At 39.8% G+C, this 24,525-nt stretch overlaps 1 protein-coding gene across 9 annotated transcripts in view; it reads right to left on the bottom strand.

Moving 5' to 3' along the window:
* Positions 1-9,042: 9,042 nt before the first annotated feature.
* The window catches only part of CEP128 (centrosomal protein 128), a 139,394-nt gene continuing 123,911 nt past the window's right edge, over positions 9,043-24,525 (bottom strand). For 8 of the 9 annotated variants that reach the window (XM_054200140.1, XM_054200145.1, XM_054200143.1 and 5 more), the window contains 3 exons: positions 24,086-24,199; positions 20,340-20,448; positions 9,043-15,479 (listed from right to left, as the gene is read on the bottom strand). In XM_054200140.1, the coding sequence (XP_054056115.1) occupies positions 15,373-15,479; positions 20,340-20,448; positions 24,086-24,199 (330 nt within the window). In that variant the 3' untranslated portion in view covers positions 9,043-15,372. Of the gene's footprint in view, positions 15,480-20,339; positions 20,449-24,085; positions 24,200-24,525 lie in introns of those variants that run through there. The other variant, XM_054200146.1, reaches the window with a different exon arrangement.

The following is a 24,525-nucleotide window of genomic DNA, read 5'->3' as shown; positions in this document are numbered from 1 at the left end:
TAAATTCATTTCGTAATTCTCAAGACAGCTAGGTTGGTTTTTCCTCCCACAAAGATGCCAGATAATGGAAAAACTGGAATGCAAACACCTGGGAAAGCTATCTCGGAACAAAAATATTACAGGACAAAAAAAACGAAAAAAAGAAAGATTTTTTAGCGAGTGTATAACAAATAGTCAAAACTGGTTTTATTTTGTGAGTCTTTTGTTAAAAAAAAAACCCCAAAATCTATAAATAGTGTTGATATTTAGATCTAAGGAAGCTTCTGCCTAGACATATGAAAATCCCCAGTTTAGGTACTTAATGAATGGCTAGATTTTGTTGAAAAACTGATGTGAAACAAAACATTTAGAAGTGAGTGTGAAATACAATTGATACACCTTAACAGATGAACTATCTCTCCTTTGAGAAGGTTTCACTATTTTGAAAAAGCTGTAGTAATCCACATTAGAGTGGAACAAAGAGCGGTAATATTTCCAAATTTTGCAAATTTCATAAACTTGTATTGATGCCATTTAGAAGTACAGAAGTTTTCATTATGTAACTAAATTTGTTTTAGTCTTCTTGAAAAATAAAAGCACTTATAAAAGAGCCCAAATGCACTTATAATCCCATTTCTCAGATTTTGAAAAAAAAATCTAAGAGAGAAAAATGAGATGGTGTCAAATTATTCCAAATGATTACAGTTTTCTCTGAAATTATTTTTATAAGATCGTGGATTTTTCAGTACGAATTTCTTGCTCATTAGGCCAGCACATATTGTAGACTTGCAGACCTCCAAAATGTAATGAAAAAGTAGGTTAAGAAAATATTTTTCCCCCCTTTTCTCAAACTCAGCCCGAAATTGTAACTCACTGATATTAGAGACAAGGCCTCTGCTAGCTTTCGTGCAGTCAGGATTTCCAAGCACAAAAGATTAATTTTCTTTTTGACCAGTAAAGTTTTACAGTGTGTGAACATGTTTATGCAGATCTATATCTATAAGAAAGATATGTAGTTATATGAACAGGACTATACACAATGTCTACAGACCTACTAAAGTACTTTAAGGTACTACGCGCTTTAAGGTACTACGCACCTTTACATTTCAGAAATCAAGTTTGAAGGAAACTGCCATAGTTCTGGTTACTACAACAATGTCAGCTTCAGCATGCTGCCCTCTCCACTGCATTTCACAGGAAGGAAAAGCAGCAGCATGTTTATACGTACGCACAGAACGTAACTCATAAGAAAGGACAAATAAGATGAAAATTTAACAAAGACAAGACAGCTACACATTTTTTCACACAGATGTCCCTAATACCCTGCTGAGAGTTGAGCTTACATGGGAATGTGGTCAGGGACCCTTTTATATTAAATCAGGAGCTGGACTCCTTGCTTAACTACTGGCAAAGGTCTTTCAAGGACTTTATGTCAGGAAATAATTGCACATTGAGGAATTTCATTCTACTATGCCTATCTCCATTACATTAACAGGTACAACAAGGTTTAGAAGTATTAAACCGACCTTTCTGACTTCACAGCAGTGCAGAGACATCCTGCATCTGTGTAACTTGTTGAAATTCTGTAGATTCTTTAAGGTCACTTTACAGTGTACTGCAGTGGTAGTAGCTGACCGGTAAATTTGATGTAATACGTTCAGTGTCACATGTACAAGATGCCTGAGCAATCTTAGTTTTTGAATTTCCCAACCTAAATGCTAAATCACAAGACTAATATTGTTCCAGTTTTAGAATACTAAATGTAAAAAACACTCTATGTTATTGAAATCAAATGAAAACAAAAGACCTGGGGGCAAAAGACGCATGCATCCACTAACTTAATTAGGAGTGCGTGTAATGAGGTACCAGAATTATCTGCTTTTTTTAGTAACCCCCAAATTAAATAGAATCTGCCAGTATAAAATGACAAAATGTTCCAGAACTCAAAAGTGACTAACATATTTTTTTCTCACACTCTCCAAGGAAAGAAAAAATTAAAAAGTCATCATTTGCTATTAAGCCCATATAGAAATTTCAGCTTCAAAAGTGATTCATCTTCAAACAACAGTAATACACTGAATGGACACTCTTACCTACAGTCTAAATGTTTATCTATTTGCGACTCTCTTTTGGTAACATAATACTGAGGCTGAAATTTGAACACCTGATCTATTTATTAAAATACAATGACCAGCCAGCACTCCAAATGTAGCACATCAGCTATCGCCAATGGAATTAGTTCAAGTCTGAGATTCAGTGCACAGTACACATAACAGAATTTCCCAAAGTATGGGACACGATTAAGTCTAAATCAAAGCGAGTAAGTCTCTCACAATGAGATGACATGAAGAGGGATCAATGTCTGTTGATTAATATATTCCAGGGCTTCAAAGACAGTTTATAAAAGGCTGTCACTAGTGACGTTTAAGAAATTACTCGCATTCTGGAAAAATAAAGTGTTTCATGACTTTGATACTCAATTTTTCCATTTTCACAGATTTTTTATCTACCAAATAAGAATAATTTGTCACACTTTTTTTATTGTTAATTCATAGACCTCTAATCAATCAATGGACAACACGCTAAGAGATTCACATTGCATGGTGCCGTGGTTTAGCCTCAGATGGCAACAAAGAACCACGTGTCGCTCGCTCGTGCCTTCCAAACACAGGAAGAATCGTAAGAAAAGGCAAGACTCTTGGGTTGAGACAAAGGCAGTTTAACAGAACAGCAAAGGGAACAGGCAAACAACAACAACAACAACAACAACAACACGGATAGGGGAATATACAAACGCGATTACGGAACCGCCGCTCCCCCCGCCGCTCGCCGCTCACCGGCCGGACCGGGGCCGCCCCAGCCCGCTTTTAAGCAGCAACTTCCTGCCCCCTCCCCCGGCAGCTCAGGGTGGGCGTGGCTCACATGGCATGGAATACCAGGAAAAGTTAACCCTATCCCCACCGGAACCAGGACATTATCCACCCCTTATTCCATACCATCTATGCCATGCCCAGCAGGTTCCAATGAATTGCCACCACTTTCCCCTGTTATATATATATATATACACACATATAATACCCTTAGTTTATGGGTCATCCCTCCAAAGTGTCCGTTGAGTTCTTTTAATCCACGGCTTTGGGCTCCATCTGTTAGAACAGTCTCTCAGGGCAGGTGAGATGCTGGGTGGTGCTGGTCTGTTGCATGCTGTATTTTTCGGAGCTTGTGACTGGTGCACCTGGTGTGGCTCATGCACGCAGTCTGTAGGCTGAAGATGTAGATCTTGAGGAAACTGCTATAACAGCACACAATCTGATTCATTGGCTATTCTCGCCCAAAATCAGATCTCCATGAGGTACACATCGGACTTCCCCATCCTTCCGCATCACCCACCAAGTGCACCCAGGTCCTTGGGCAAAAGCAATCCCACGGATGGGTTTGCCTTTGCCTGAGGCAGGACTAACCCAGACTGTCTTCCCTAGCATATTCTTCATGTGCACTACGGGGACTTTATCCCCTTCTACAGTACGTGGAAGTTTTGATTGGGCAGGGCCAGCCTGATTGTTAGATCCCCTGGTGTTAACTAGCCAGGTAGCTTTTGCTAAATGCGTATCCCAGTGTTTGAAAGTCCCACCACCCATTGCTCTCAGTGTAGTTTTTAACAGTCCATTGTATCGTTCTATCTTCCCAGAGGCTGGGGCGTGATAGGGGATGTGATACACCCACTCGATACCATGCTCTTTGGCCCAGGTGTCTATGAGGCTGTTTCGGAAATGAGTCCCATTGTCCGACTCAATTCTCTCTGGGGTACCATGTCGCCACAGGACTTGCTTTTCAAGGCCCAGGATAGTGTTCCGGGCAGTGGCATGGGGCACAGGGTATGTTTCCAGCCATCCAGTGGTTGCTTCCACCATTGTGAGCACATAGCGCTTGCCTTGACGGGTTTGTGGCAGCGTGATATAATCAATCTGCCAGGCCTCCCCATATTTGTATTTCAGCCATCGCCCTCCATACCAAAGAGGCTTCAAACGCTTGGCTTGTTTGATCGCAGCGCATGTCTCACATTCATGGATGACCTGTGCAATAGTGTCCATGGTCAAGTCCACCCCTCGGTCACGAGCCCATCTATATGTCGCATCTCTCCCTTGATGGCCTGAGGAGTCATGGGCCCACCGAGCTATGAATAGTTCACCCTTATGTTGCCAGTCCAGATCCACCTGAGCCACTTCAATCCTAGCGGCCCGATCCACCTGCTGGTTGTTCTGATGTTCCTCCGTGGCCCGATTCTTTGGTACGTGGGCATCTACATGGCGTACTTTCACAACCAGATTCTCTATCCGGGCAGCAATATCTTGCCATAGGTCAGCAGCCCAGATGGGTTTGCCTCTGCGCTGCCAGTTGCCCTGCTTCCACTGCTGTAACCATCCCCACAGAGCATTTGCCACCATCCATGAGTCAGTGTAGAGATAAAGTACTGGCCATTTTTCTCGCTCAGCAATGTCCAAAGCCAGCTGAATAGCCTTCACCTCTGCAAACTGGCTCGATTCACCCTGTCCCTCACTGGCTTCTGCAACCCGTCGTGTAGGACTCCACACAGCAGCCTTCCACTTTCGATGCTTTCCCACAATACGGCAGGACCCATCAGTGAACAGGGCATATTTCTTCTCATTTTCTGGCAGTTTATTATATGGTGGGGCCTCTTCTGCACGCGTCACCTCCTCCTCTGGTGACATTCCGAAATCCTTGCCTTCTGGCCAGTCCATGATCACTTCCAGAATTCCCGGGCGACTGGGGTTTCCCATTCGAGTTCGCTGCGTGATCAGTGCAATCCACTTACTCCATGTAGCATCGGTTGCATGATGTGTGGTGGGGACCCTTTCTTTGAACATCCAACCCAGCACCGGCAGTCGAGGTGCTAAGAGGAGCTGTGCTTCTGTACCAACCACTTCCGAAGCAGCTCGAACCCCTTCATATGCTGCCAATATCTCTTTTTCTGTTGGAGTGTAGCGGGCTTCGGATCCTCTGTATCCACGACTCCAAAACCCTAGGGGTCGACCTCGAGTCTCCCCTGGTGCTTTCTGCCAGAGGCTCCAGGTAGGGCCGTTCTCCCCGGCTGCGGTGTAGAGCACATTTTTAACATCTTGTCCTGCCCGGACTGGCCCCAGGGCCACTGCATGGACTATTTCCTGTTTGATTTGTTCAAAAGCTTGTCGTTGCTCAGGACCCCATTTAAAATCATTCTTCTTCCGGGTTACTTGATACAGAGGGCTTACAATTTGACTGTAATCTGGGATATGCATTCTCCAAAAACCCACAATACCTAAGAAAGCCTGTGTTTCCTTTTTACTAGTTGGTGGAGACATAGCTGCTATTTTGTTGATCACATCCATTGGAATCTGACGGCGTCCATCTTGCCATTTTATTCCTAAAAACTGGATCTCCTGCGCAGGTCCCTTGACCTTACTTCGCTTTATAGCAAAACCAGCGTTCAGAAGGATTTGGACTATTTTACTCCCTTTCTCAAAAACTTCTTCTGCTGTGTTTCCCCATACAATGATGTCATCAATGTACTGCAGATGTTCTGGAGCTTCACCCTGTTCCAGTGCAGTCTGGATCAGTCCATGGCAAATGGTGGGGCTGTGTTTCCACCCCTGGGGCAGTCGATTCCAGGTGTATTGGATGCCCCTCCAAGTGAAAGCAAACTGTGGCCTGCACTCTGCTGCCAAAGGGATTGAGAAAAATGCATTCGCTATATCAATCGTGGCATACCACTTGGCTGCCTTGGACTCCAGTTCGTACTGGAGTTCTAGCATGTCCGGCACAGCAGCACTCAGCGGTGGCGTGACTTCATTCAGACCACGATAGTCTACAGTTAGCCTCCACTCTCCATTAGATTTTCGCACCGGCCATATGGGACTGTTAAAGGGTGAGCGAGTCTTGCTGATCACTCCTTGAACCTCTAGTTGACGAATCAGCTCATGGATGGGAATCAGAGAGTCTCGGTTAGTGCGATACTGCCGCCGATGCACCGTTGTGGTAGCAATCGGCACCTGTTGTTCTTTGACCCTCAACAACCCCACAACAGAAGAATCCTCTGAGAGACCAGGCAAGGCAGACAACTGTTTAACTTCCTCTGTCTCCAAAGCAGCTATGCCAAAGGCCCAGCGGTACCCTTTTGGGTCCTTAAAATACCCTCTCCTGAGGTAATCTATACCAAGGATGCATGGAGCCTCTGGGCCAGTCACAATGGGATGCTTTTGCCACTCATTCCCAGTTAGGCTCACTTCTGCCTCCAGTACAGTCAACTCTTGGGATCCCCCTGTCACCCCAGAAATACAAATGGGTTCTGCCCCTCTATAGCTTGATGGTATTAAAGTACACTGCGCACCCGTGTCCACTAGAGCCTTATACTCCTGTGGGTCTGATGTGCCAGGCCATCGAATCCACACCGTCCAATAAACCCGGTTATCCCTTTCCTCCACCTGGCCGGAGGCAGGGCCCCCCTAATACTGGTCATAGTATCCATTACTCACTTCTTGCATAAATGACTTGGAAGTTCCTTCAAGAGGATCAGAAGCAAGATCAAGCCTTCTGCTTTGTCTGGGGAACGGCCCACTGGAAACTGGGGCGGCACTTTTCCTGGAGGGATCCCCTTTTGTGGTTGTCCTTCCTTGCAACTCCTGTACCCGTGTCCGCAGGATCGAAGTAGGTTGTCCGTCCCACTTCCTCATATCCTCTCCGTGGTCCCGCAGGTAGAACCACAGGGTGCCTCGTGGTGTGTACCCTCTGTACTCTCTCTCTTGAGTGGGGAAATGCCTGCTTCTAATAGCTGAGATGCTGGCCCGTGCAGGTGGGGAGTAGGACATATTCTCTTCAAGTTGCTGGACCTTCCGCGACAGTTTCTCCACAGCTGAGACAAGGGGGGAAGAGAGACTTTCTTCATATCGCCGGAGCCGGCCAGCTACCTCATCCACCGTTGGTCCCTCTTCACCTTTCCATTCCATTACTGCCAGGGAGTTGGCATATGATGATGGTGCGCTCCGTACAAACTTCCGCCACATGGGCCTTGTGCATCGCACCTCATCAGGGTCTGTGGGTAAGTCTGCATTGTCCAAGTCATAATAAATCATCTCCCGCACGGCTAATTCTCTCAGGTACTGGATACCTCTTTCCATGGTAGTCCACTTGCTTGGCTGACATACAACATCCTCGCTGAAGGGGTACCTCTCCCTCACGCCTAACAGGAGTCGTTTCCAGAGGCTGAGGGCTTGGGTCTTTTTCCCGATCGCCTTGTCAATGCCGCCTTCCCTAGACAGGGATCCCAGCTGCCTGGCCTCCCTACCCTCTAATTCCAGGCTACTGGCCCCATTATCCCAGCACCGGAGCAGCCAGGTGACAATGTGCTCGCCTGAAAGTCGGCTAAAATCTTTTCGCATATCCCGCAGCTCACTCAAGGATAGGGATCGAGTAATTATCTCTGGTTCTGCCTCTTCCTCCTGCTCTCGTGATGGCCCTGGTTCATCATCATCTCTTACTAAGCGAACTGATTTCTTTGTGTACTTCTTCTTCTGTATGGGGGCAACTGATACTGGCATGGGTTGGTTCCCTGGTTCAGTGGCAGTGGCTACCACGGGGGTTGCAGTAGCCGCAGTGTCTGTCGCAAGGATTGCAGTAGCCGCAGTGTCTGTCGCAAGGATTGCAGTAGCCGCAGGGGCCGCCGCAGGGGCTGCAGCAGCCGCAGGGGCCGCCGCAGGGGCCGCCGCAGGGGCTGCAGCAGCCACAGGGGCCGCCGCAGGGGCTGCCGCAGGGGCTGCAGCAGCCGCAGGGGCCGCCGCAGGGGCTGCAGCAGGGGCTGCAGCAGCCGCAGGGGCCGCCGCAGGTCTGGTTTCCATCTCTTCCCCTTGAGGGTGCTGCATAATTCTGAGCAGTGCCTGGTAGATACTGGCCAGGGCCCAGCACAGCGCGGTGAGTTGTGCCTCTCTAGAATAGCCACAGCATTTTCCCTTCAAATATTCTACCACTTTATCAGGGTCCTGTAATTGTTCAGGGGTGAAGTCCCAGACCATTGGAGGTGAGTAGTTCTCTAGGTACCTGCCCATGCTCTCCCACATGCCATGCCACCCCTGACTATCCAGCCTCGGAGCAGATCTCCGGGTGGTAGTCTTAAATAGTCGCTTAACCCAAAACAAGACCTGGAACGTATTCAGGAGACATAGCACTACGAACACGCTAGTTTGAGTATCCCAAGGATATTCAAAATTCTCAAAAGCTGTCATACCTGACCCGAAGGAGAAAAGGGAGGCAAAAGGGCTGGGGAAATTATTAACAAATTCTGAGAGACGGTGTCCAATGTACGGACAGGACAGCAAAACCGCATAAACACCCCAAAATAGCCGTCTGAACAGTGATGTTATCATATCATAAACAGATATCGCACAGGACAGCAGAATGATAATCCTCATCCCTGTTCCAGACATGGTAAACAGCATCGCAGGGAGTACATAAGCCATATAGGAATTTATGTAACACAGCCATGAGAACAAACCAAGCAACATGATGACCAGTGACTACTTACCTAATAAAATAAATGCATACAAAAAAAACCCAAAACCGTTTTTTCCACGTTCTAGTTGGATTCTGTCGTTATCTCAACCCTTCGAGCCCCACGTTGGGCGCCAAAAGGACTGCCGTGGTTTAGCCTCAGATGGCAACAAAGAACCACGTGTCGCTCGCTCGTGCCTTCCAAACACAGGAAGAATCGTAAGAAAAGGCAAGACTCTTGGGTTGAGACAAAGGCAGTTTAACAGAACAGCAAAGGGAACAGGCAAACAACAACAACAACAACAACACGGATAGGGGAATATACAAACGCGATTACGGAACCGCCGCTCCCCCCGCCGCTCGCCGCTCACCAGCCGGACCGGGGCCGCCCCAGCCCGCTTTTAAGCAGCAACTTCCTGCCCCCTCCCCCGGCAGCTCAGGGTGGGCGTGGCTCACATGGCATGGAATACCAGGAAAAGTTAACCCTATCCCCACCGGAACCAGGACACATGGGTAGTGCGCCTCACCGCTGATGTAGCTCACGCTCGCTAAGGTTTCTGCATTTTCCAGCTTTACGTCTGCACTGGAGACCTCTCCAGTGAAGACAAAACTAACAGCTCCATGGTTTCTGATGGACCTGTTGACATTCTGTTAGTCAAAACATGTAACAAAAATTCTGCCAGCTACATGTCGCCTTCATGGTTGCAGTTCTTTGGATGAGACTGTGTTGTCAGTGCTGCACCCAGCAGTGAAAGCCTCATTAAAAATGGTGCACTCATCGAGCTCCATACACAAAACAGCTTATGCCACAGATGCAAACTGTTCTTTTGGCCAGCAGTAAAACACAGCTCATCTTCATCGTTTTCCACACTAAGTACAAAACCGGTGGCTTCTGTGAAGAGCCTAATGCCATAACATAAACTGGCCTGGCTTCGTAGTTCAATGCTGGTATAACAATGTGAGTGACACAAAAATCCACATTTGTAGAATGATACTGTATGATCAGTTGGACTTGATGACCTCAAAAGTTCTTTTCCAACCTAAACGACTCTATGATCAACTTTAGCAAATTCCAGTGTCGCTTCTCAGAAATATTTTAGACGTCATCAACTATTTCTACTGATGGCAATTCGATATTGACACACTGAAGAAATACACTTTGTGATATGAGTTTTTGTAGGTTCTAGACTAAGCACTTGGGCAGATCTCCCAAATTAGTTGTAGCCTCTTTTTCTGGAATTAATAATATTTCAATCTATCCTTCGCTATTTTCTTCTACAAACTGATAGTAGAATGAATGGGTAGCATTTAGAAAATCTAGACAAATGTAGTAAGACACATTTACTTTTGCCTGTGGGATAATCTTTAAAATTAGGCAGTATGTGATCTGATGTTAGTCAGTTTCACAAGTAGGTTTTATTTTAGTAAACAAACAAGAGTGGCAGAATTCTTCATATGAAAAGATATTACATTATAAAAAACAGCTGCCTTCAAAATTAATGTTATTCCCTGGGCATATCAACCACCAAAATTACTGACATGGGGTAAGTGAAGAAATGATGGTACGTCTTCTGACATACTAATGCACTGTAGATGGCAGATGAGAAAAGCAGTCTAAGATCAAAACAACCCTGGTCTGAAGACAGTTGAAAGTAACAGGCAACTCAGGAACAATTTGCTGAACTTATTCAAGCAAGACACCTATTAAGGAGGCACGTTCCTAAATAAAGATAGCAGAATTATCTTAAAAAGAGAATATCTTTATGCAATTCTTGCATTTAAATTTAATACTTTAATGAAAACACGTTAACAATTGGGTCCCAAAAATATTGAGTTCCAAATAGCACCAAGTAGGTACCTAAATAAAATGACTAGAAATCTAAAAATACCATCACTGCATATTTTCTCAAGGCACATGATATTACAGATTTTGCCACTGTTAAGGCAAGAGAAAACAAAATCTCATTCTTACAGCCTGAGAAATGGCAGATGTACAACTTTTGCTTTAGAAACTTGAGACCTATTGTTGTTAGCACAAATGATAATTGCTGGATGTTGCTGTATTTTAGCCACAGCAATCTCTTTCATTTTTGTTGTCAACATTCCCAGAGGCATTAGTTTACGGATTTTTGAAAGACCAAGGTTATCAGATGCTGGTCTGCTGTACTTCTGTATACAGCACAAAAATGTTTTTCAGATTTAAAATCTAATTTAGTTCTTTACATAGAAAAGCGATACAGTTCATACTCACAATCATAGAATCATAGAATGGTTTGGGTTGGAAGGGACCTTAAAGATCATCTAGTTCCAACCCTCTGCCATGGGCAGGGACACCTCCCACTAGACCAGGGTACTCAAAGCCCCATCCAGCCTGGCCTTAAACATCTCCAGGGATGGGGCATCCACAACTTCTCTGCGCAACCTGTTCCAGTGTCTCACCACCCTCACAGTAAAGAATTTCTTCCTCATATCTAATCTAAATTTCCCCTCTTTCAGTTTAAACCTGTTACCCCTTGTCCTAGCATTACGCTCCCCATCCTTCCTGTAGGCCCCCTTTAGGTACTGGAAGGCTGCTATAAGGTCTCCCTGGAGCCTTTTCTTCTCCAGGCTGAACAGCCCCAACTCTCTCAGCCTGTCCTCATAGCATAGGTGCTCCAGCCCTCAATAGCCTAGACATCCTTATAGTAAAGAGTTGGGATGAGTTGTGCTAGAATAGAAAGTATTTTATAGTATGTTAAAAAAAAAATTATCCAAAATGGAATTTTATTTAGGGACCACTTTTATTTATATGTAAATACTAGCTCTAAAGCAGTTTTTAAATTAAGGCACCAAGAATAAAAGCGTTCTGAAATTTTGATTTAATCATGAGCTGTTTTCCATTCCTTCTACTGCTAGTTTTCCTCTGCATCTGCTTCTAAATACTACAATTATATCAAAACCACAGGAATTTGTGTGACGTCCTCCTACACACCCATTTTTGACAAGGCTGCATCCCTAGATATTGGCCTGCAGCTCACATTGACATCAGCATCAATTACTTCTGTGAGGTGAAGACAGGGCTTAGAGAGAGATAAATGTATTACCAACACACTTGGAACACGAAGAGTTCACAGCCATGCTAAAATTCGACTGTAACAAGCAGCCCCACATAAATTTATGAATTAATTCTTATGCGTGTTGTAGATATGAGAATGCATTCAGGTTTCATATGTCTAACTTTTAGCCATAAAAATGGTAGCATTGTTACAAAAATACCTATTTGTTTATTTTTAGGGTAATAGTGGCATTTTCATTCATGAAAAATCCATTCAGTGCTCCATTCAGTGCTGCACAGTGCAGAGACTACGCCTTGTAAGCCAGAGGTGAACTGATATGCAAATTCCTTAGCTCAAAAGTGGATTTTAGAATAGTATTTTCTTTGTAGTAAGGTATTTTAATATATCTTCTGTATTTATTTTGGTGGGATAGCTAGTAAAAATGTGGCTGAGGTTTGAATATCCGAGGAGTACTTTCACCACCACCGAAGACTGACTTCCATCAAAAATTTGAGAAGTAAATGTAAGGAAATTGATTTGGTTTACACTGTAAAATTTTATTTTTTATCCTGGACTAAGTTTTATTTTTATTTTGACGTTTCTTCTTAGGATGACATAGTTACATAATAGAAAGAAATTCTTTTGAACGTTTAGTAAGTACCATCTCAAAAGTTATGAAAAATAAATACTCTTAAATCCACATAAAGGAAATGAAGGGCATAAAATTTAAAGGTTATTCAAGTGACAATTACTTGATGCTGAAATAAGCAGCCAGTGCATTTCTGAAAGCACAATATTGAACCACTGTGTTTTAGGACAGCATGAAAAAAACCACGGATGCCTGATATCCGCTTGTTAAATCTGTATGTACTTAGTACACACATACAAAGCTGCCTGATTTGCCAAATGCTGAAGAGAACAAAGAAATAAACCACCATTTGTAGGTGTGATACCACATTTTTTGATTACTGAAAACTACTGCTTTGGGCAAGAATCTAGGAAAAGGTCATTAAAGGGTTAAAGTATTTAAAAAATCTGATTACCCGAAGGGACAGCAATTTTTAAGATCTGAAATATATAAATTGTTTTATTAAGAAATTATCTGTTTTTCTACTTTAAAAACTGAAACTGGTCAGAGGAATTTTATTTCAGGCCAATATGGAAAAAATATTATTTCTTAAACCACAAAGGGACAGTTGCACATAATGTCATGAACGGAACTTTAGCCTTCAGTAAAAAGGAAACAAAATTCACTTTGTAATATGAACCTCTATCAAAGGTGGAAGAGAGACAAATATTACATGCTATCTGGACTGCCACGCCAAGAGGGTAAATTTAAGAAAGAATTTCCTGGCTTTGGAGTCCGTAAGCCTACTCATTACAAATGCCTCTTTTTTTTTTTTTTTTGTGGTTTGAATTCTTCCCTTCTGTTCCCCCAGCCCTTTTAGAAATTTTTAAAAAAAGGATGTAAAACTCTGCTGAAAACCCAGTCACATGGCCAAAGGCAAATATTCTAAGCACTGAGCATATTTAAAGTCTTAAAGCCAAAATTTTTCACCTAGTATACATTTCTGTCCTGCATTGTACAAAAATCGATTCAATACTTGATGCAATAATGAGGGAGTTCAGGCTGCTTATCCTTAGTTTTCTAACACTATAAAGCAGCAGTGATGCAGTTTTAAGGAAATATACTTCAGGTTTCTGAGTTAGAAGTGAGGAAAAAAATGTATAAATGGATAAAATGGTAAGAGTAATCAATATCTAGATTATTACAAATTCCTTAGGAAAAAGAGAGGACATTATTTGTCTGTGTATTACTTTTCAGCTGAGACTCTTAAAGCCCCATTCATTTACCAACAGGCGCTTTACCTCAAAAATCGTTTCAACTTTAGTAAAGTGGGTTGGGCATACATTTGTCCATCATCAATCCATGCATCAGACCTCATTACAACACGAGGTGTTTTGAGAGCATGATTTACTGTTTTATAATATATTTAAAAATGACCTTTCTATATTTTTAGCCATAATTTGTAGGTACCATAAAGTCTGCAAGCTGGTGATATTTTATTTTGCAATTTGTTAATATTTCACCAGGCAAACCAGCTAAAGTATTTTAAACACCGTATTTCCAGCTGTGCTCTGATCTAATTAAAAAAATAAATTACAAATGTTGGAGACACTTAAAGTAAGTTCAGTTTATGGTAACTGTGGCTTGAGCTAAACACTGCTTCATACAGCCACACTCTTTGTAGACCTTGACACAAACAGGTTTCTATTTGTCCTGTCTTCTCCAGAGTAGAAGTTTATTTATTTATGTTTTTGTCTTGGCCCTGTCCTTGTTGTTGAGATCAGAAGAGATGGATGTGCCTGTTTTGCTTTCTTGACCTTCTGAATGAGCAGATGTGCCAGAAGTCTGCAAAAAGCCAATGCCAGCACTACAATGCACAGCATTATACACACGCAAAAGGTAAAGGAAACTTTTTAACCAAATTAGATTTTTTAAAAAAAATTTTAAATAATTTAAGTGTATAGAAAATGAAAGGAAAATGAATTCCATTATTTTCTCATTTCCTTGTCTGATTTTGATGTTCTCAACAAGAAGTTCTGTTTGAAACAGGCTGAATAGGAGGGGATTGTCCAGTAAGTGCACTGCCCAGAGAACCCACTAGGACTGCAGAACACTCCTTCAGAAAATAAATTCAGGTGGCACATAGTGACCTGAGAATTAAGCCTGAGACACCTACAGTGCTAAGACAGCGTTTCAGAGAAGCAGTAGGCTTCCTAAATATGAAAGAAGCCTACAAAACAAAATGATGTTCATGTTGCTACAGCACTCTGATAGATTTGGCAATTTTTTTAAGGCACAGTAGTAGTGATTCAACCAGAAGCGCTAGAGAGGAGAATAAAACAAGGACCATCAGAAACGTGTGCATTTCTTTTGGCTGCAGAAAATTCTGCTGTGTTCTGCTGTTTGAGACCACACTAACGCAGAATTGTATAGGATTTGTCTATAATAGAGATATCTGAACAAATACAACTGTACAATATGACACATCTCTTCTAATAGAGAGCAAAACAGAATAAATAACTGATCATTAAACCCTGCTATTAAAATTTGCACAGCCACATAGCAGTGTCCTTCAACATGCTTAATACAGATGGGTGAGATGCAGGTGCTGTTAAGTGCCTTACCAGGGGTCGTCTGATAAAACTGTTCTGGTCGGAAGAATAACTACAAATATATGCTGAGCCTGAAATCATTAGGCGAATTTCCACTAATTTTGAAGAAATTTGGTTTTGTTTAATATTTATTGCTTCTTTCTTAAATGATTGTTGCAAACTGAAGAACCTTAAATCACAAATGTGTCTGCACAACACTGTATAATGACTCTCATAATAAATATTAGGACAAAGGTAATTTCTGAATATTTTTTCATTATTAATAATGTTATTAAATGTTATAAAAAAACAAATGTCAGAATAATTCCTGTACAGGGGTAAGTAAGCTCATAGCAAAGATTAATGTCACAGGTCTTTCATAATATTTCAGGAATACAATAAATTTAGTTTAAGAGGACTGCAGAAACAAATACAAGAGAATAGCATAATCCCAGAAAACCTTTGGTGTAGAAGTTACATAAATTATCACAAGAGCTCATTAGATTCACTCCTGGTGCTTTTTCATTTAAGCGTTTGGCAACAGTTGAATCATTAAGGGTGCATCACTCCTATAGCAGATGGAATTACTACTGTTCAAAAACAAAAAAAGAGTGGAATGGAATTTACCACAGAGAAAGCTGGCATGTTTTTGTAAAATGTTCTACTGCTTCCTTCTTTCTGCTTGCAGCTTCATTTCACTGACAGCAATATTAATGGAATCTTCCTTGGTGCCACTTTTATCAAAAGGAACCATTCTTTTCCTAAGCGCTAGAAATAAGTCAGACAAAAAATTAATTAAACATCTTCAGAGAAACACATAAATTTTGCTGATTGACTATCCATGTTTATATGAAACATATACTTCATTATACAATATTATAATTTACACAGCAAGTAACACAGCATTAATAATTATTCAATATTCATACTGCTATGAATTGAAAAACTGACTTATTTTTCTAGAGAAACAGATTTTAATATACGTAATACAGGCATGGCCAAGAGCTTTCTTATACAGAAGAAATGTAAACTGCATTTTAAAAAAATAATTGATAATTCCACTAACATTTAGTTTCCATTTAATTGTCCAGTATTTTTGTTTAAAACAAAATTGTTTACAAAGAAAATTCCCAAAGGCATATCTTTACCAATAGCATGGACTAAAGTCAACAAGTGACACTGAGCAGGTGTTCACAGGATGCCATACTGTGTATATACCCTCACAGCAGGCTGCATACATAATGCTTATCTCTAAATACTTTATATTGCATCAAAATCTAGACAATACAAACTGAAAGAACATCTTATGATAAAGTGCTGGAGGAAAAAAAATTTAAATATCCAAATATCTAGCAATTATTTAATAAAAGACAGAAATTAAGGGGAAGAAGGCGAGCACCAGCTTATACAACATACCCTTCTTCTCTAATGGCCTTCCTTATATCATAAGCGTCTAAGAAAAATGTTCCTTCCTGATTGTTTATAATAAATACCCAGAGTGCAATGTTTTAATAGTCCAGTAAAATTGTAGCAATATATAACCAAAAGTTATTTCACAGGGAGCAAGTCTTCACAGTTTGATTAGTAGGAGTGAGATGTTTTCACTTTCAGGAGGAAAATGAAATCGCTGCGTTCGGGACATTAGTATAACAGTGAGTTATCATTTTTCAGCATAAAGTTTTCAGTATTGTTCCAAAACTATGCTACTGTATACTCCTGTGGTTTGTATTCAAAGTAAAGTGAAAAATCATAAAGGAAATTCATTGCTAAACTAAACCAATTTGCATTTTTCAAAGCGATGACGTCAAGCTTCCAAGCATTCCAGGTTGCTATCCTTGAGCAGCCTTAGAAGGTTTTGTTCTAGAATGGTGTCCCACAGCATCATGATGTTACAGTCTTTTTACTTGTAATTAAGTTACTTATTTATAAATGTCAATACAAATAGTCTTAAGAACTTATGAAAAAGTAGGGCGATAAAGACAGACATCAGCATACATTGCAGGAGTTAATTGATATGACAATAAAATCAGCATTCAGGGCAACTTGTTAATCAACCATGATATCACTCCTACTATATACCATGTTGACACAAAAGTGTTGTGTATCGCCAGAGCCAAATGGTCAGAGAAGACCGTGATCCCACCTACAGAAGTTGGGAAAACTGGTGGCTATTTTCTTCTCCATAAAGTCACAGCTTATGAAGCCCTGGAACATAAATTCCTAACAACAATAGAAAGCCTGAAAGCCATATGGCTTCTGGGAAACCATCCAGGTTAAAACCTTGAAGTGATGAACTGTTCAAAGAGAAAGGCAGGACCCAATTCACAAAGCTAATGCAAAGCATGTGTAACTCTAAGGAATTTTGTAATATGAAATTTAAGAAAAATACAGTGGCCATGAAAAACAATTTCTGAGGATTATTCTTTAGATAACAACTAGTAGTGACTTTGTAGACCAAACGTTTTGGTCTGGTAATAAACCAGATTGCAAACCATGTCTAATGAATGCTTCCTTGTATAAATTATTTTCTCAGTTAAACAACTTCCTCTCTCAGAAAATGTGTATAGAAAAAAAAGTTCATTCCCACGGCATATTTAAAATAGTTTGTTATGGAAAAGCTGTTATAATTGCAGAAATTTCACCAGAAACATGAAGACCAAACATAAAACAGAATGTCAATGTTAATTACTTTTCTCTTTAACTGCCTGCTGCGTTGGCAACTTTTTTGCTAAATATATATATGGAAGCAGATTGTTTTTCCCTTATTTATTTTTTCATACTTTTTTGTCTCTCTTTCTTCAACCAATTTTAAACTTAAATCCCAGGATCTCTCTCGCAGATAAATTAAATTACATCAAACATGTCTGCTCTCCTCCCTGGTGCTCTCCACAAGTCATGAGAGACCCACATTGGGAAGGGAGCTTCTAGTACTACTTATTGACTCCATAATTAACTCTATAGGTTTCATGAATTTAAGAGAGATGGAGTGGGGAAACATTAAGTCACAAAGGCTTGCGAACTGCTCCAAAAGGTAAATGAAAAAAAAATAATGTCCATTCTTCTGATTCTGAAGAAGTAAGGAGAAAAATTAATCACAGAAAAATAGGTGATGACATGTATAGGTAGATAGATTTATTAAAAGCTACAGGAAGTTTGGGAGCAAAAAACTTCAAATTATACTTTGCTGTCAAAGTCTCAAATTATAACTCATTAATATCATTACTGAAATTAAAAGTTCGTGGCATTTATGTGACTAACATGACTGAAGTAGCTGATTTTATCATTTGCCACTCACTGACAATTACAAGAAAAGCTCCTTAATGTTAATACCGCTGCAGAATTTTCACTGTCCTCAAGAACTACAGCACCAATATCAAAATACACATTTGACTGGTGGAGATCAGGTTCAGCATGAAGGGAAAACATTTAGTCACTACCCAAAGTCTATGGAATAATTCACACACCTTAGTCCCATAAGCTATCGCTGACATTCACAAAGGGCTGCGAAAGATGTGATGGGACTGATGGGAAACCTATTCTTTCCTGGAATGACAGCTGGAAGCATACTGGAGGACATCTAAAATGACATCAGGCATCTCCAACAGGCACCTGACTTGCTCTCATATTTACTTTCTAAGCATAAAGAACATATAATAGCACCAAATCTTCGGAGAAAAGAATCAGAAAGTGAGAAATTAACAATACCACCCAATTCTATCCTAGTCAAATCAAATCAGGGATAGGAAAAATATTCTATGCCTACTTCTCTGGTTTAGCCTCAGAAAATTTGACTAATGGATTTTTATAGAATACAAGTAAGAAACTAAAACTCTAAAGAAAACTCTGAAGATTTCTGTATGCAGTTCCTTTCCCTTAAAAACAAATAGGAAAAAGTGAAACACATTCACTGTTTTCTTACTTTTTTTCTTTTAAAAAAAAAAAAAATTATTGTTTAAAATAGCTTTTTACCATCTGGGCAAAAGAACAAAACTAAAAACACTCTCAGCACCATTCTGGGATTCGGAAAATATGAAATATCAAGATCAGCTTAATTCACGATGTGGAAAATACCTTCCTAAAGTTTTAAGCAAGAAAAAAAAAAAAAAGGTCCCTCAGCCATGCCTGAACGTGGTTTCAAAAGGAGCCTTGCTGAAATGCCGAAGACTTTGCAAATATTTCATAATGATCAACATTGAATCACTACAGTCTTTCATTCATCATTTATTTTTTTACCTCCAGAAAGCTTAGTGCTGGTAAAAATCATTTGAATCATACTGGTATTCAGAGCACATGGATCCTATTTCTCTGACAACTGCCTAAAATTGTTTTAAACGTACTAAAGTAACAAAGTCCTAGCAAGTTCCATTCTGGTTAAACAATATAAAGATACTGTAATATTTTAGCAACATTTATGCTGTATCTTTAAATTTCAGCAAGTTTTTCCAGTGGAATCACAGCATTGTTGAAGTTGGAAGGGACCACTGGAGGTCATCTAGTCCAACACACCTACAAGGTATGGGTTATTTCTTTTCTATCCCCCAACCAGGTTGAGCTATACTTTGACTTGCAAGACTTTGACAGGGATGAGGTTAGGGAAAATGGAAAACCAGCTCTGAGTCAGGGGAAACTGTTCCTGAAGTACAGATGAGATGGAGGCATTTGCTCTTTTGCTTTAGTCACGTTACTGTTATTCAGTATGCTCTGCAAACAGATAGTAATCACAACCCACAGATTCTGAAAGGAAAAGAAACCAATTATCTTTAACCTCATCAGATCAACTCAGGACTTACTGGTGAGCACTAAAGTACTGCAGCACTCATTCTAAGATGCAAAGGTTTGAAAGTGCAATGAAGTCTGAAATAGGACTTCCCATTCCACAGAATGCAACTTACTGAATAGGTTCCCAGTACACAAACTGGCTACATTGAAAAGGAATGGAAGGCGATATCCTTCTGAAGAAAAGTATTCTGATATCCATGTGCTGATATGCTCAGAAAAACCTTAAAAACCTTTTTGTTTTAAAGCTAGTTTTGACACTCATGCAAAGGTGTGCCTGTACCAGCTAAAGATCTAATGTATCCTATCTGTCACCGAGCAGTTCCTAGCTATATCATGCATGACCACAAGTTGTATACCACTAGAGGATAGAAAGAATAGTTAAAAAAAAACTATTGAAGTAGAAGCAGAATTAGCGAATTCAAATTTCACTGTTAAACTGCTACACAAGCACAAAACTAACTGGTACAAACAAAAGATCTGGGAAACAATCCTTGGCTAAGAGTGTCTCTCTGGTCCCTGAAAAGACACACAGCTTACGCAGGTATGATTCTTCATGCAGAGACTCAGAATCAAGTGCAGCCCTTTTTCTGGCGTAGGTTTGGATGACCAACAGAATATATTGTATGTCCCAGTTAAAAAAACCCAAACAACTATCAGTGGTATGTAATGAAATACTTCCTAGACAGAGGCATCCATCCAGCATCTAAAGTTAAAGCACAGGAAGACTCTTAAGATGGTTCTAGCATTTTTTTGGTCAAAAAGTAGTATCTTACTCTCTCAAGGGAAACAGCTTTAAAAGATGACAATACATTACTTGTAGATTTTTTTTTTCTGTGAAACAATACTTACAACCTGAATCTGAGAGCAGTGAGCTGGACAAAAAGCTATTTTGAGTTTGCCAACTAGAAGAGGGAGCAGCCACTTCTATATCAGAAATTTCAGCATCCATTTTCACATCCTATGACAACCGAAGAAAAATAATTTTTATCTGTTAATATCAAGCAGCTGGAAACTTCAACAAAAAACATACAGTAGCACACATAGAGGTATATGCTGTGATTTCACACATGCTGGAAAATACTGATTTAAATTCTCAGAATTCTCAGTTTGCAGTTAGGTTCAAATTAATTTGCTTATGAGTTTCATGCCCATTTCATCGTTACAATATCTCTGTACAAAACTGCTTTGCCTTGAGAAAAGCATTGGGAGCACTGCAAGTTCTTGTCACTACAGTAAGTTGTAAAAATGCTCTCTTTCCTGTTTACATCACATCCACAGCTCAGGACAAAGCATAGCAACAGCACACACGTCAGTGGACGATGAATTCCTCATCAATGAACAGTCCATATGAATTCACTAAAGTTCCACAAATAAGTAGTAATAGAAATTAAATCCATTTTCCCTGTCACTGAGGAAACTCAAACTTCATTGTTATATCAATGAAGTTGAACTTATTTTTCGACTTTTTTTTTGTTAAACCATTACATAAAGTCTGAAGTACAATGCTACTACTTATGGTTAGACGCATACAGCGTAGCTTCTTGGTGAGTAAAGTCATTTGGTCTATAAGCTGAAAAAAGATCATTTTAAAAAGGCCATTTAAGCAAAAATCTCCGTAAATCTTTATTAGCACTGCAGCAAGTAGTCCCCAGTTGCAATACCTTCCAAAATAAGATTAAAAGCTTGGCTTGATATCCAAATTACTCAGTTTCTTGAAATGAGAAGAGATAATAATACACAAATGCATCAGTTTATAAAACACTCATTTTTGCTACTGAATTCTTATCATAAACAGCCTCAGGGAATTTGTTAAAACATCTTGCAATTTATAACTCATGCTGATACTAACATTTGAAAACTAAACAGAAAACAAAATGAAATTCAACATTAATTTAGAGATCCAGTGAGCTTTTGTCCCATCACCAAAGACGGATTTACTCCTATTAAGACTAATGGAATTAAACATATTAATCCCCTTATGTGCTGATGAGAGACTTAATACCTAAAGTGTACATAGCACAATAACAACTTTTAAGGACTAAAAAAAGGTTTTGTCTTTTCATTCTGCCTCCAGAAATGCTATCTTAGAACAGAGCTTTTAAACAAGCAAGGTGCTTCTACCACCACCTGCAATACAAAATGGCTTTCTCTACAGAAATTTTAACTTACAGAATGTGCCTTTTCTCATGTGCTTCATTTACAACTACACCTGCATGCTGTGTTTCATTAGATGGTCAGTTGTTCATGGCAGGGAAACTGTCCTAAAATATTTGCATCAATCTATCATAACGTTTATCTTCAGTTTTCCTCCAGCCTTCTCTTTTGATTTCGCTTCAGTTGGTATTCTCTATTATTTATTGTACTTTTATACATTATATTTACCTTCTTTTTCCCCAATTTCTTCTTTATCTACTATCACTCAGCCCTTTCTTAGTTGAAAAATCACAATTGTTGTACTCGATGGTATTCTGCCAGCCTCTGGCCTCCTTTATTACTGGAAATCTTACATTTTAACACTTACAAATAGCAATTATGATTTTCCTGGGCTTCTAAGCAACAGATACTTTACAGCCATCTGAAAAGACTACAGAGGAGTAAGAAGATTGAGTGGGGACAAATGAAATCATAAGAAAGGAAGAAAAATAACTGCTTTAGGGGAACATTCAACTTTCGTTTCATTTTTGCTCCTTAAAATGAAAAGAGGCTAGGACACAGGATTAGATAATGCCTGTCTGAGATTAATGTTGGGAAGCAAGCTGAAAGAAGTTTATTACCAGAAAGGCTAGAAAGAAGAGCATAACAGAGGAGAAAGATTAATTCCACAAGTAATTTTATCTGAAAAGGTCAATGTAAAAATTTTACAGGAACTCTCTTTTTTAAAACATGCATTTTCCTATCACCTACCAAATATCTGTCTACTTTGTATAGCAGAAGTACTGCGTTGTGTACAGAGCATGAATCAAAATTATCAGAAAGAATGAACTTGCGTGTCCTCAAGCCTACACTCTTCCACCAACCCATTTTAGAGACTCCCAATAGACAAATAGTAAAATAAAAAAAATTAAGCAACAATGCACTTGAGTGAGTTCCAAGGGAGGGTAAGAAAGGCAAGCATTAAAAAGGTTTTTTTTAGACTAAGCTAGCCTGATCACTGAAATCAGATTAGCACCCGTCTGTTACTTGTTTTTGAACATTCTGTTCTATTTGCAACAGCCGTGACAGCAAAGAGTACTGTATGTCATGCAAAAACCCAATTAGGCCTGACTAAATGGAAGCCATTAAATGCTCTCTGTTGTCCAAAGAAAGAGGAAATATTGTTTTGGGATCTGCTTTATACTGGATTCTGAATATAGAGTTCAAATCATGCAAGCTCAGTAAGTTCAGTCAGCTTAGTGCAATATTATATTCTACCATCAGCTGATTGCATTCCACTTAGCTTTTCAAAGTTTTCCAAATTTCACTGGCTACTGAATTAGTAACTCTTGCATGAAGGCAAGAGAAATTCAAGAAACTGAAGATTATAATTAGCAACAGACTGAAAGTGAATCTGCCCTGCTTCTTCCTTTGGCTTTTTCAAGTAGCTTAATACCTTCTTCTTACAACAGCAACTTACTAAGCTAAAATACTCTGTATTTATGTTTTCCTTTTTCACTTTTAAAAGGACCTACAGGTATGCATGTCCTCATTTTACCGAAGGAAGACCACAATGGAGGAGATGGGGAATACAAACAGCTTAAATTTTTTTGATACATGGTGTGTGATCCTAGATTTTGAGCTCAACTGCATAGAGACACCGGTAAGAGTCACTGCCAAAGAATCTTGATAAGTAGCAGAAATATTAGCATGACACTTCAGTTCTGATCACTTATTTCAACCATGTCCACAAGAAATTGTATTTCTGCCGAAATAGGTGGCTGTCACAATGACACACAGTGAGATGTGATATGACAACGAACAAGCTAATACGAAGAGAAAGAAAGCATGTTAACAACTGGAAAGGTGAACTCATCACAGGCAATGTTTCTAAACAAGAGCACTGCATTTGTATTGCAGGGGGTTAGGAAATTATGCTTAGCCCTGCTATCAGTTCGCTAAGTGACCTTTAGCAAATCACTTCCCCTCTGTTTGCCTGGATTTTGTTTATGTATGAAACGGGCATCATACCGTATCTTTTGCAAAGAATGCAAAGATCAACTACTGAAAAATCACTATACACAATCTACAAATCAGTCACCCTTTTAATGGAGGAAGCAAGTTTCTGTATTTATCTTTTATGTGAAAGGACAAGGGAAAATTGAACAAACCAATCAAAAAAATTGCTGTAGACAGTAATTTGACAAAGCAGGTAAACACTTCAGAGTAGTAAGACACTTTTTTGTGAAATTTTAAAGATTTTTGGAAAGTATCCATGGCACTTTACAATGAACACAACACTTCTGTCATCAACTTTTACATCAGCCACGGCAGATACATAAACCAGAAACACTCATGTGTGATTTTAGTCTGTGTTTGTACTAGGATTTAATATACATCAAATAAGCTAACGTTGCTGATTCAAAGTAATCGGGAAACAAAAGTGGAGTACAAACACATACCTTGAATTGTGGGACTCTCTGCTTTGAATCTTCCAGCTGTTGCTGTAGAGAACTCACTATTTCTTTATACTTTGTATACCTTTCCTCAATCATCTCCCTTCGGCAATGGGACTCCTAGAAATGCATTGAAAGATCTAAACGATTTTGTAATGTGAAAAGCAATTAATAAATGTTGGCTGGCTATTGTAAGCAGAGTATCACCACGGATTTTCAATACAGCAAGAATGAATTAATTACTGACTTTCCGAGGCTGAAATACAGGGGCCATATGAAAGCATAATGTTCTGTACAGAAAAGTAATGTTAAAATGAAAACAGGTTAAAATGTGAACAGCCTCATCCTCAACTGGTGAATGACCTCTTATAACTCTTTCCAAAATTCATTAATATTATACCTTCTAACAAAGAAATTCTGTAATGGTGAAAAACTAATTACAGTAC

Source organism: Rissa tridactyla, chromosome 4 (genome assembly GCF_028500815.1).
Source record: "Rissa tridactyla isolate bRisTri1 chromosome 4, bRisTri1.patW.cur.20221130, whole genome shotgun sequence".
NCBI classification, from domain to species: Eukaryota; Metazoa; Chordata; class Aves; order Charadriiformes; family Laridae; genus Rissa; species Rissa tridactyla.
This window is presented reverse-complemented; position numbering and strand designations above follow the sequence as displayed.